At 29.9% G+C, this 13,665-nt stretch overlaps 3 protein-coding genes across 4 annotated transcripts; 1 reads left to right on the plus strand and 2 right to left on the minus strand.

Annotated features, from left to right (window-relative positions):
- Positions 1-569: 569 nt before the first annotated feature.
- Positions 570-11,386, minus strand: LOC105254707 (serine/arginine-rich splicing factor 1B). Of its 2 annotated transcripts, XM_025411362.1 has the most exons (7): positions 11,279-11,386; positions 10,811-11,191; positions 9,761-10,145; positions 9,291-9,485; positions 2,079-2,259; positions 1,132-1,380; positions 570-890 (listed from the first exon to the last, which is right to left on the minus strand). In XM_025411362.1, the coding sequence occupies exons 2-4, from the start codon at positions 10,978-10,980 to the stop codon at positions 9,294-9,296; spliced, it is 747 nt and encodes a 248-aa protein (XP_025267147.1). In that variant the 5' UTR covers positions 10,981-11,191; positions 11,279-11,386; the 3' UTR covers positions 570-890; positions 1,132-1,380; positions 2,079-2,259; positions 9,291-9,293. The 2 variants fall into 2 exon arrangements, with proteins under 2 accessions (XP_025267147.1, XP_011261864.1); XM_011263562.2 differs by lacking the exons at positions 570-890; positions 1,132-1,380 and adding an exon at positions 1,776-1,870.
- On the plus strand, positions 761-2,563 carry LOC105254709 (dehydrogenase/reductase SDR family member 11). Its single transcript, XM_011263565.3, has 5 exons — positions 761-879; positions 1,155-1,367; positions 1,603-1,856; positions 2,099-2,245; positions 2,368-2,563. The coding sequence occupies exons 1-5, from the start codon at positions 792-794 to the stop codon at positions 2,407-2,409; spliced, it is 744 nt and encodes a 247-aa protein (XP_011261867.1). The 5' UTR covers positions 761-791; the 3' UTR covers positions 2,410-2,563.
- A 1,175-nt stretch (positions 11,387-12,561) lies between the features above and the next one.
- LOC105254710 lies at positions 12,562-13,591 on the minus strand. Its single transcript, XM_011263566.3, has 4 exons — positions 13,278-13,591; positions 13,101-13,162; positions 12,848-12,962; positions 12,562-12,762 (listed from the first exon to the last, which is right to left on the minus strand). The coding sequence occupies exons 1-4, from the start codon at positions 13,310-13,312 to the stop codon at positions 12,699-12,701; spliced, it is 276 nt and encodes a 91-aa protein (XP_011261868.1). The 5' UTR covers positions 13,313-13,591; the 3' UTR covers positions 12,562-12,698.
- Between the last annotated feature and the right edge of the window lie 74 nt (positions 13,592-13,665).

Raw genomic sequence — 13,665 nt, forward strand, 5'->3', positions numbered from 1 at the left:
TGTCATTATTCAATAGAGACTAATAGGCTACACATATGTGGACGCATATGTGGTTCAATAATTATGTCGTTAACCGTTCATTAAATTCAATTACTAAATACACTCGAGACAGATTTAAAGCGATGGCAAGAAATGTGCATTTATTACGTTTATATTATCTTCGCAATAATTATCTTTGCAATTGAATTTAAGATAAATCTAATCAATATATCGATAAAACAAGAAACTTATTTATACGTATAACTTAATTACAATTGAGAAATTAATCTTCAAATTTATTAACACATATTAATAAATATGAATAAATCTAAAAAAAAATTGATCAATAAACTGACAAATAAAAATAAATATATCAATTTATGAAATGAATGATATAAATAAATAAATTAATAAATAAAATTAAGTTGAATAAAATTCCCATATGCATCAATACTGGTCAATACAAATAATGGCTAAATATATATTTTTTAAAAGTATAAAAATAAAATAAATTACTTATCCCTCGTGACAACATAAAACAAAAAGATGATAAATCATTACCCACAATTAGATCGGACTCTCGTTTAATATTTTTAGTATCACCGATTTTTTATTTCATCGGAAAAGTTGAGACTTAATCTAACAATCAGACGTAATCGTATTTGATCGAAGCCACAATGTCAGTTGTGAGGATTGAATTTCATACCTGATCGGATATTTGTATTTTTTTTATTGATGTCTGGCACATAAGCGCGATCTTATTACTCGAGGCTTGTGGTCTGTAGTCGCGTCTCAAATCTCATTGTGCGAGGATGGAGCGATGGATCGGAAAGGTGGCTGTGGTTACCGGAGCAAGTGCCGGAATCGGCGCAGCGATTGCTCGAAGTCTTGTTAAACAAGGTAAGGAAAAGCTGGAATTTTACAGATAAATATTGCATTAAAATTTATTTCCATCGAAAGACAGATTTGAATTTCATCAATTCAAATGCTTTGCAGTTTCAAGCGTTTATCTTGACGCAATACATCTTACCGTAAGATGTCAATAATATCATCCGTTAATAGAAAAGTAATCGCTTATATTAAGAAAATGCTATCTAACGCTATTCGTGCTACAATAAAAAGATTAATCTTCCTTGATTTTTTTTAAAGTACCTTTTATCGTTTTATCGTATCAGGTATGATAGTGGCGGGCTTCGCGAGGAGAGTGAAGAGAATCAAGGAAATCGCTGACAATTTGGAAGATTCCCCGGGAAAGCTTTATCCTGTAGAATGCGATGTCACTAAGGAGGACAGCATAATCGCGGCTTTTGCACGGGTGAAGGATGATCTCGGCCCGCTAAGTGTTCTCGTGAATAGCGCTGGTATCACAAAGGAATCTTCACTCATAGGTGCCTGACAAATCTTAACAAAATTTTACATCCGATAAAATAATGTATCTCGTCCTCGAAAAAAAAAATTATATTCAATATGAAAACTGTTTTGTTCGACTAATAGACAAAGAATATAATAATTATTTTTTATAGATATTAAAAACGCATTTTAAAAGAATTTTTTCGACATGATATGTAATTGCATTTGTAATTTTTTTCAACGTCCTAGAAAAAAATTATGTATTTTTTACAGACGGCACTTTAGAGGAGTGGCAGTCAGTATTTAACGTGAATGTTTTGGGACTCTGTCTCTGCACACGCGAAGCCGTTCGTACGATGCGTGAAACCACTGCCGAGGATGCCGTAGTGATCCACGTGAATAGTTTGGCCGCCGAGAGGATACCCTTCGTACCAGGATTCAGTGTGTATCCGGGATCGAAGCGAGCCGTCACCGGCCTCGCCCAGACCTTGCGACATGAGCTTGCAGGCACGCATATACGAGTCACGGTATATTCGACATACTTAATAATTAATATTATATATTAATATAATTATACATTATTAACACAAAATGTATTAATCATATATTATTAACAAAATGTATTAATCATATAATATTAATCATATAATTGTATTCTTTTTTACATGTATGTACAAATATTTTAAAATATTTGTTTAAAGAAAATTGAATGTCGATAGATTTCTCTCTTTTTCTTTGTTTCTACTTACATTTTTTTTCTTTATTACAGAACATCAGTCCCGGTTTAGTCGCGACCGATTTCATGACCTCTTATAGCATATTCTCATCGGAAGCAATGGCGGCGATGCCGACTTTGAATCCGGATGATGTTGCGGCAGCGGCGATTTACGTGCTATCCAATCCTCCTCACGTTCTGGTATGGTATATCATCTATATATGAGTACATTTTTAAAACATTCTTTTTTCCTATATTGTATAAAAAAATTAAGTCATTTAAAATTTGTAAATTAACTAAAAAAAATGATATTTTTCTCGCAGATACAAGATATCGTACTGAGACCTCTGGGCGAATCGTGGTAATCAATTTTCAAATCAATTATGTGCTTTATACAATGAATTATATATAAAATAATTTTAATCTAACAATTTTGTTTGCTTTTTACAAAAGTGGCACTAATAAAAAAAGCAGATTTATATTCATATCTTCTTTTTCCTACTTCAAATCGTGTGAAACGTTCTGTAAATTAATATAAGAGTCATATAAAAAATATTTAGTAAAACCGGAAAAGTTGAGAATTTGCGATAGAAGAGACGCACTCTCATAAAATGCTAACTTACTTGAATCTTTTCATCGAACAACGAGTTACGCCGACTACTTTAATGCATGGATTCGCTGATGGAATGGGTCGATTGAGGTAAAGAGATCATTCTCCTCCACATTCTCTGAAAATTCTGATGTAATGCTCTTAAGATATCGTCTTATCGTTTTCTATGACCGTTCCTTCTTTGGAAACCGCATCAAAATCGTCACGTATCGTTGTATTTCATTCTGTTTTTATATTTGAATAGCTTCATTTTGAAATTAAACATTGAATATTGTCCTTTAAGCATTAGCGCTATTATTTTATTTCTATTTTCGAAATTCTAGTATTAGCACAAAATGTTCAGATAGCCAACTGTCTATGAGATTGCTGTCATATTATCAACAATTAATAATTAGTGTAAATAATTATTAAGGATCTCATTATTACGTCCGTTCACAGGAGATTATTTGAGCAAATACCGGATGAAATCGTTGCCTATGATGAATATTATAACATTTACAATTAGTATACATTCAGTGATAAATCAAATAAAGCGCTTGCACTTTTCGTATAATATACATGAATCTAATCCTCTTAATAATAGACTGATATTTTATACAGAGCATATACTTTTTCACACACATCGTTTTAAAATTTATTATATAATTTATTATATAATACGTATATTTATTATATAATACGTATAATACGTATATATAATACGTATAAATCATCATTGATTGAAGCATCATTTAATTTCCATATAAATGTAGCTTGTATGATTTGACATCATTTACCTTCCATATAAATATGCTTTTATGTAGCTTTACATTTTTAAAAAACTTGCTGATAACGAATCAAATCAAAAATAGGCAACAAATATAATTTAAATTTAAGATCAAAATTTGTTGCCATAATGCTTACATATGAGGACATTTATGATATTTGTTTTATTTGTGTAAAATTTATGAAAACAATTCATATTTTAAATGCACGATATTTAACTAAATAAACTAAATAAATTTCTTACAAACTCTAGAAAGAATGTATGGATTGTGGAAATTGCTTATATATTTATCAATATATAAGTCATCATTCATGATCATTTACGAATGATGATTGAAGGTAGATTATAATATAAAATAATGCCATATGTTTATATGGACGTATTTATTTCCAATTATTTCCATTTACCAGTCAAATAATTTACAAAATCTGGTATTATGTTAAGAAATGGATTGCAAAAAAAGCGATACGTTAGGACAATTCTATTTAATAAAGGTGTGAAGCAATTGGTGTTATTTAGTGCCTAATTGTGAAGAAATAATCCTATATAACGTAACACATTTAGATACACGATATTATACGGAATAATAAATAAAATCAATTGATGGGAAATTTGTATGTAATATATGTATAAGGATAACGATAACAATAGGAATTGTTATCAATTTCGGCAATCGGTTATTTGTGGATAAATACACACTATGCGAGAACGTTATAGATTCGAGACGCTGTATTTATATTTCCTTGCTGTATATTAATTATATCTCACATATAATAATTAAATATAGAAGAACGATATATATATATAACATAAAGAAAATCAGAAAAGAAACATGTTAATTCAACAAAAAATGCAAAACTGTTATCAACTAGTTATTGCTATTGTTACAAAATTTGTCTTGTGTAACGCATGACAAATTTCATAACAATGTGCATGAAGCTGAACACAGAAAAGATTGATTATTAAATGCAAACATATTTTAAGACTTTTTCGAGGCACAGGCGTGTTACTAAATTGCGTTTGCCTTGTCGATGACAAAAATGAAAATACGAATATAAGAATATTTTCGAAGAGAGCATGCAGAGAAATAAATATCGATAGTATATCTCAGGTATAAGCTGTTTACAAATACCTTATGGCAAGCCACATCATCACATCCATGTGATTCATCTCTCCGTGAGAAAAATGACACATCCAATCTATCTTGTTTCCCCGCTAAACACGAGTCCAAATTCCGTATCCGACCTAGGAGAGAAATCCGTGAACCCTATGAAGCGCGAATGATATATCCAAATCCACATCCTTATCCACATTGCGCATATCGTTCATCTTAATGAATCCGAGTGATCCTCGATACGATCCGATGAATACAGCGTAGGCAACTTTTTTATCCTTATCCAAAAATATCCGTCCATGCATACTATAATTTATCCCGTTTCCGAATCCTGTCAGCATCCTAATCCGGATATTAATCCGGAATCCTGTCCGTCGTATCAAGTTCCTCTAAAACTATGGAGTCAGTTCCCGGCAAGATGACAGAGAGTTTGCTTTATACTCAAACGCGCATCATCCTCTTGTTTATGCCAGTTAAATCCTGAAGACTCGCACTGTGTGTTTACAATACGCGACAAAAAGAAGTACACTCAACGATCGATCGGAAAAACGATCATAGTTATCGCGAAACACGTTTATTTTGACAATTGGACTTTAAATCCGATATTATCAAATATACGATATTAGACTTGCAATAGTCTTTTCAAAGAATCACTTCCACCTTTAAAATTAACACTAAATGCGAATTATTTGCATGCATATGTAACAAAAAAAACTATTAACAAAATCGAGTCTAATATTGAAGGCATCTGTTGTATCAATAAGAGGATAAATGTCGAAATCCTCAATGTGAGTGATCCGAAAAATTAATCTTCTCTCACCAAAGTTCAAGAAACTTTGAAACTAAAGAAAATCTTTCCAACAAATCCAGTTGCAGTTGACAATCCATTACTAGTTTGACTGTTAAGTTTATAAATGAATTAATAAACGCAGCATATTTATATGTTAATTACGCAGAAATAATACGCGCGCGAAGCACTTTACCAGGATAAGCACATAATATAATGATGATCCCACTCTCGTTATGTTTCTCGTTTAAAACAGCGACACACAAAAATGTCGAGCTTCAAACTGGGATTCTACTAGTTTCAAAAAGAAATATTAATGATTTTCGCCTCCTTGTAATGGACTTGCCAACGTTTCCTGATCCGGCAATCGAGAATCCTTGAACAAATCATTTTTCATCTCACTCTCCAAAATTCTCTCCTGATCCTGAATTTCCTCTTGAAAGTATCCTGTTTCGCTATTCTCATTTTCATCTATGTCTTTTAATCCTTTTATGTTTATAATTTATGTTCTCCAAAACGCAATCCATCTCATCCCAACGTCAAGCGAATGTGTATTATATCCATCCAAGAAGTAAGATCGTGTTGATTTCAGTTTTTCATTCATTGTGTTACAATCCAATCCAATATACAAAAGAAGAAAAAATACATTAGTTTCTTATATGATGTAAATTACAATGTTAGATATACAATTTATCAATGCAAATGTAATCCTTGTGATGTGAATAAAGAGATGTATAATATACATAATATATGAATATATATAATATATACAGATTTTTTGTGACAAAGATTTTTGAAACATTGCATCAAGGAATAAACATTCGTATAATAATGAAAAGTAGAAAATAATGTACATAATAAAGCAAGATCACAGGATTAATTTGCAAAAATAGCATAAAATACATGATATATCAAATGTTTTCCTTTCACAAATGTACAATTTTAGGATATAATAAAAGGATATTTTGAAATATACTTTTAATTACATTATTCCGAACTGTACGAGAAAGGAAAACACGCAAACAGAAAAATATGAAAGACAATATATCAACTTATAATTATTTCATCGCTATTTATATATCCGAAACGAAATTGGAAACTCTGATATAGAATATTCACAGAATAAAAAATCGCGCTAATTGAGAGACAAGCGCGATAATTAAAGACGCAAAATAATTTTTTTTTCAAATGTAATTTATTAATTGGTTAAAGATTGGTTGAAGATGCTGATGTCGGAGATAATATTCATAACGAAAAGAAATAGTTTGACCCTTCAAAATAATATAGAAAATTTCCACAACGTATATAATAATGGTAAAAAATTTGTTTAAGGTTCCTAGACTTGACGCGTATTATTAACGTCTTCTAAATTTCTTCATTAAAAATGTTGACATTAAATATTTTATGTTTGTTTTTGTATCGGCACGTCACCGTTAATGTTAATGTGCAATTAATCGTTAACGAACTTTTGATTAATCGACAATTGCATTTCGATTCTTATGACTTCCTGTGCTCTGTTATGACTTATGCTCCACCATGATTGGTCAGTTGCCTTCTTTTACAATTTCGATTTCATTTTTTTTATTCACTAATGCTTTATATATTCCCCAACTCTTCCTTTTTTAGCGATTGGAATCGAAAAGAGACTTTTCACATTTGTTTGTAGAAACTGCTAAGAGTTATTTGAGAATGTGAAGCAGACTTCAATTAAAAAAAGTTTATATAATTTCGATAATTAATGTATCAATATATAGGAAAAATAATTATTTGATTACCGCGCTTGGTCTTCAATTAGTCCGTTTTTCCTATTTTGTGAATATTATATATGTATATTTCTTCTTGTATATTTCTTGATATCTATTTTGATTTGGATATATTGCTAATGTGTCCAGATTATACTCAATGGATGTATTATATCGTATATTTTCACATTGACGAGTGTTAAAGAATTCTAGAGTTTTAAGAAATAATTTGAAATAATATGTATTCAACGTAAAATAAAAAAATTACCTATATAAAACATTATTAATTAAAGATTATTCAAGTCTATCAAATATGTGTTATTTGAAAAGCAAATTAAATTGTGTATAAGAATGTGATATCATAGCGAAAATTTTACACTAATATAATTATATATATATATATATATATATATATATATATATATATATATACATATAGTACATAATAAGCTTTGTCACATGTTTATATATTTCATTATAAAGTATGTATACACGATATATTGTCATCACTACGCGTATTCGATTCTGGTATTTTGATTCAATTTAAAAAATAAATTAATGGTGTAAACAATCCTGAGGTATTTATCTGTACAGAAATTGTTAAAGAATCTGTTAGAGCCAATAATTTAAGTGATGGAAAAAAATATTTCATATGACGAATAGAGTATACTATTTTTTAAATTTATGTATTTTTGTTATTGCCGAAGGTGCATGTAGATAATAATGTATATGATGATTAAATGTTGTGTATCTTTTCAAATTTGTCGATAGACTTAAAAGTTGAGTTTTCATATTATAGGAAACTCTAGATCTTCAAATAATTTGTAATTAAGAAATAAAATGTGTGCACAACTTTTTTCAACTGCATTTTAGCAAGAGTTATTTAACTACACACATAGTACTATAATAATACAAGCAATATTAGGTATATAATATGTGTTAGTGTTTAGCAATATATATATAAAAACACAAACAGTAGCGTTTTTAGTATAATTATCATTATTATAATATTAGTAATTTAAAAACTTATGACGAGAAAAAGGCATCTCTTTAGTGAAGATAGAATATCTTATTTTAAGCCCTGTTTTATATGTATATGTTTGTATGTTTTATATGTATATACATAAAAAGTTTGCCTGCAATATATTTTATTCCTGTAAAAATTTGTTGCTGTATGATAAAATTTGATATATGCCTGATGAATGTCATTTTTCTAATTAATTCATATGCAGATATCTTTTTATAAGTTCAATTATAAAAAGATATTAGAAAGAGAAGGTAAAAAAGCATCATATAATACATATTCAGTAATTAGAAAAGATTATAAATAAGATCTTTGTTAGGCAAGTTTTAAAATATGATGTTTCACTATGCAAAGTTTTCAAGTTTTTTACCCAAATACAAAATCCCAAGATATTTTACAGGATGCGCTGATTTCAATGCAATCAACCACTATTTTATATTATGTACCTTAGCGATAAGTGACTCAGAGTATGTTATTGTCCATTAAAAATATTCACAATAGATGTCAATGACACAAGTACTGCTTATATTACAGTTAAGCCAAAATATAGTAGATATGTTAAAGCTTTAGATCTAGTTCTTTACCGAAAGTCTCAATAATACTTCAAAATTGTTACACATAATTTCATTCATAAGTGGTAGTGATGACAAAACAAATAGGCGTAGGAATGTATTTTTAAATGTAGAAGAATAATTCTCTAACAGTTTGGATAAAAACAGTCACACGTGTTCACAAGCATATCATTTTTATGAGGATAATAAAATTTAATAGAATTATTATATTAGGCAATATCAGCTTTAAAAGTTTAATGTTAGAAAACTTTCATTAAAATAATAACCAAAAAGTAAAATTATTAAATTAACTTCTGAGCTGAATGATGTATTCACTTTAAAAACAAGAAATGTAAAGAATAATTATGACATATACATATATACATATACATATATATATACATATATATGCCACATACATACACGAACACCAATGTGCTTCTGTCTAATTATGTATTAAATACAATTAATTGAGTAAATAATTAATTTAAACAATGTAAAGAAATCAATTTGAATTTTTTTACAAAATCTATTTGAATTCGAAGAAAAATATCTCATCGAATAGAATTTAAATCAGCAATAATGAAACATGGTAAGGAGCAAATGTCAATATAAACCTGTACTTATGTTATCATGTGAAACACATACGTACACACTAGTCGTATGAGCGAGATCTGGAGCGAGATCTTGATCGCGAGTAATTACGCCGCAACGGCGAGTAAGTAGGAGAGCCACGACGCCGTGGGCTGTAGCTACGAGAACGACTGCGACCTCTTTCTCTATCTTCGCTGCGTCCTCTATCGCCACCGTTATGATCTTCCCTCACACGAATGTAAGCCACTTCGCCCTAAATCATGTTAAATCAAATGATCAAATATCAAAGACGAATCTGATAATAAATTATATATATTAAAGCATATAAACACAAGCAGGAAAGCATTCGAAAAATGACATTATATTATCCATAATGTATGTATAGCGTGTGTGTGTGTATTTTTATACATTTACATTGCATATCGTCTATTAAAATTGCTTATTAAAATTATCACTTCAATGTGAAAGCAGCAGTAAACACAAAATTAGGATACATATAGAAATAGAAATAACAACAGCAAATCGTACCTCGTGGGATCTAAATCGCGAATCATCTAACTTCTTCACAGCATACTTCATGTCATCATGCCGCAGAAATTCAACAACACCAGTGCCGTCTTTGTAAACGTCCGCAAAGCATACGTCACCGGCCTCACGCATGTGATCCTTGAGATCCTGCCAGCTTCCAGTCGGTGGAAGACCGCTTACTAACACTCTGTATTGTGATCGTCGCGCTGGAGGACCCCGACCGCGGGAATTGCTCATCTCACCGCGGCCACCTCTACCGCTGTCCCCAGCACCGCGTCCACCGCGAAAATTATTGCTGGGACCGCCACCGCGTGGAAACTCGACTCTTAATCTATAACCATCATAGTCGTAACCATCTCTCGCGTGTACCGCATCCTCCGCATCTCTGAAAGAAACATACATATGCTTAGATACAATTTCTTTCTTCTAATAAAGCTTATATAACTTTTGAGGATAGAATGCATATTTGTAAATTTTTACACAATATAATAATTGTAATAAATATCATGAACATACAAGAGAAATTATTCATACATATAAGTTATATTGTATTGAATCTTAGAATTTATATTTTATGCAGGAATTAAACACAAGAAAGTATTTTATATATGTTTAAGGACTTTTTTTTTTAATAAACCTTTCAATAAGAGTATCTTTTCTTTCTTTTGGAAAATAATGAAAGAAATAAATTTGATATCTTTGTACGAGAAATCTTGTAACAGAATCTTTTGACATCTTACAGAAATAATTATTGAATTCACAAAAAATAATAATCCCTTTCTTTGAGTCATATTATATATTGCTTCATAAACTAATCTTGATCTTTCTTTCTCTGCAATGAAATATATCATCTCAAATTCAATATCATAGATATAAAAAGAGAATCAAATAAATATTATAATAAAAAATTACATATATATATATATATATTCATGTGTGTAATATATATGTATATATAAATATATATTTGTGTATGTGTGTGTGTGTGTGTGTGTGTGTGTGTGTATACACGTTAGTTTTCGACGTGTATAATTTTCGCTAGAAACTTACCTTGGATCGTCAAATTCAACGAAAGCGAACGGTGGTCCTCGACGATTTTTCAAGTCAACGAAAGTAACTTTACCAAACTTGTAGAAGAGATCTTGTATGTCCTTTGTACGAATATCGGGTGGCAAATTTCCCACGTATATTCTACACTCATTTCTACCGCCGTGAGACATATCTACTTTCTCGCCGTATTGAGGTAGTGCGGTATATACCAAGTATACACCGTGAAGAAATTCTCGCCAAGTAACGTAATTCTCGGAATGGTGTAAAATTTCGTCCTATTCTTCTACGCGTTTAGAGAAACAAACAAGATGGAGACACCGGGTGGTAGCGTGATCGTGATCCGTGAGATCCGTGAGAGGTTCCCGAAGGTCACTTTGATCGCTGAAATCAAGCGAAATTTAAACACGATGCGTCCGATTTAGAAATGTCGAGATCGGAAAGCGTAAGCATTTTTAAATCGATATTTACACAATAAAAAATGTGGATTCACAATCCGACATGCGACATCGACATCCAATATCCAATGACAGAGAGAGACTTTGCGCGGTGACAGTGCGAAACTCTGTTCTCAGGGTTACCAACACTGAAGAATAATTCTCAACCTCAACGTTAGGTGATTCGTATATGTGTGTACACATTTCGTATATGTATGTACACGATTTTGTCGTGTCATGAAGCACACATCGATATTATTCAAATAATTATAATTTAGTATGAATTACATAAATTTTAATTGAGTTTTATATTCATATATTCGTTTTTTTAAATCAGATTAGTATGAAAATATGACCGAGTATTTTGAAAAAAAAAATGCTTTCAGTGTTATATTTCAGGTACGGCGGAAGTTACACATGTGTCCTCAAATCCTTTTCGAGAATTTATTTTATTATATTTATGTACAATTCTTCTTTATTTCCTCTTTTTTAACAGTTTAATCATGTTCTTGATATTATTACACTATATGCAAATACATTATGTAAAATTTCAGATTTCAAAATTCTTTTTACATATTGTTGCTGTGTCACATCCTTTTGAGTTTATTTGTCATATCGAGTTGTTTTAGGTATGATTAACGTACATGATATGAGATTGTTATTACTGGAATTTATGGTACTGTTACACAAGAATCATTCATGAAAGTATGTCATCTCTAATTATTAATACAACAGAGTAAATAAGACCAAATTTTGAATTTACTTTGGTCAATATTAGTTTGTTGATATCATGTTTATCTCATGTATGTACACTAATTATTCCTATTCAATAATTCAATAAAATTACATAGATTAATTAATGTTTTTTAGAATATCCATATGTCTCGAGATATCTTTGTGATAATTCTGGATACAACTATTGCTATTCACACTATGACATTTATTTTATTAACATCTATCATTCAAACAATATTACTTGTATTTGATAGTTCAGCTCATTGCTGCAATATTTTATACTAGTCAGTATGTGTATCTTTAATATTGTTGCAAAGTTGAACAATGTATACTGAAATAAAGAATTTTATGATTTATATATGTTGATATATCACAATTATACAAACTTATTATAATGCAAGACTCATTATATTGAATGAGCTTATTGTAAATACTAAAAAATTATATCTAGAATTATATATAATATATAAAATTATTATGTTTTCTAATTGTATAGTTTGATATATATATATATATATATATATATATATATATATATATATATTGTAGTATATGTATAATTAATCACAATCCCTCTATATGTAACAAAAATCATATTTACATGTATTAAAATTCTTTATTAATAATTCATATTTTTAATAATTAAACAGAATATTTCTAGACATCTTATTTTATAAATATAAACAGTTTCAGATGTGCATGTAATAACAGTAATTATCTCAAGTGGATATATCTTTATATATAGCACCAACTACAGGACCTTTACGATGTATAATGCACTGCCTAAAAATGGTTTATAATTGATATAGTAACATTCATTGATACAAATTTTTGTCTTAAGTTATGAATACCATAATTCTTGGTTTACCTGCTATCGTTTTGAAGTGATATGATTGGTGCCTTAGACTTAGGCTCTAATTTCGCAACTAGGCCTGATATAGCTGCTATTAACCCTGCGCTGTCACTTGACGCATCACCTTTAACTGCATAAATTTTTTCTTGTAATGTCGCACTCTAATTTTGTAAATCTTACATTTATAATATTTCTTTTTCTCTCAGAGTTTCTTTGATATTATGTTTATATAATTTTGCGCTTATATATAACTTCAATAACTTATTACCTCCTAGGCAGAGACCAGAATGATCTACTAAAATGCAGCCAATGACCCCTTCCTTAGTATACCTAAAAATTAATATATAGTATTCGTTAAATGACTAAAAGAAAATAATTTATGAAATTCACATTGTTATTTACGTTTAATATAAACTTACAATATACGTTACAATATACAACTTACATGTCATCCAATGTTTTAACCAAATTCCGCTCCATTCTCAATACTTTATCTCGACACTTGTCAAAAAAAACTATTTTCGTTAAAAATTAGCACGTTTCATTGAAAAATAATCGCGTTATCACATAGATCTTGCTTGAAGTCACTCGTTATGTACGTTTATGTGTTTCAGCTAACCTTCAATGACAGCTCGCGATGCGTATATCGCAAACACACAATAAACACAAATATATATATCACGTGATCTTAGTTCAGGCGATTTTATATACCGAGAGTGTTTATAGAAGCTACTATAGTACTTTGAACTTTACCCTTTTCTTCATTACACTGTAAAACGTATTGTACGTATGTATAAATTATGCAAGAACGTTAATTTATGCAAGAACGAATT

This window comes from Camponotus floridanus, unplaced genomic scaffold (assembly GCF_003227725.1).
Source record: "Camponotus floridanus strain SB8 unplaced genomic scaffold, Cflo_v7.5 scaffold1, whole genome shotgun sequence".
In the NCBI taxonomy this organism is placed as follows: Eukaryota; Metazoa; Arthropoda; class Insecta; order Hymenoptera; family Formicidae; genus Camponotus; species Camponotus floridanus.

Excerpts from the sequence above, each read along its gene's own strand:
- LOC105254710 (XM_011263566.3), bottom strand. The coding sequence starts at position 13,312 with ATGGAGCGGAATTTGGTTAAAACATTGGATGACAT. Across the intron at positions 13,163-13,277 it reads GTTAAAACATTGGATGACAT|GTATACTAAGGAAGGGGTCA; the intron begins GTAAGTTGTATA and ends ATTAATTTTTAG. Across the intron at positions 12,963-13,100 it reads TTCTGGTCTCTGCCTAGGAG|TTAAAGGTGATGCGTCAAGT; the intron begins GTAATAAGTTAT and ends AAATTTATGCAG.
- LOC105254709 (XM_011263565.3), top strand. The coding sequence starts at position 792 with ATGGAGCGATGGATCGGAAAGGTGGCTGTGGTTACCGGAGCAAGTGCC. Across the intron at positions 880-1,154 it reads TCGAAGTCTTGTTAAACAAG|GTATGATAGTGGCGGGCTTC; the intron begins GTAAGGAAAAGC and ends TTATCGTATCAG. Across the intron at positions 1,857-2,098 it reads GCACGCATATACGAGTCACG|AACATCAGTCCCGGTTTAGT; the intron begins GTATATTCGACA and ends TCTTTATTACAG.
- LOC105254707 (XM_025411362.1), bottom strand. The coding sequence starts at position 10,980 with ATGTCTCACGGCGGTAGAAATGAGTGTAGAATATACGTGGGAAATTTG. Across the intron at positions 10,146-10,810 it reads GTTGAATTTGACGATCCAAG|AGATGCGGAGGATGCGGTAC; the intron begins GTAAGTTTCTAG and ends TGTTTCTTTCAG. Across the intron at positions 9,486-9,760 it reads CGCGATTTAGATCCCACGAG|GGCGAAGTGGCTTACATTCG; the intron begins GTACGATTTGCT and ends AACATGATTTAG.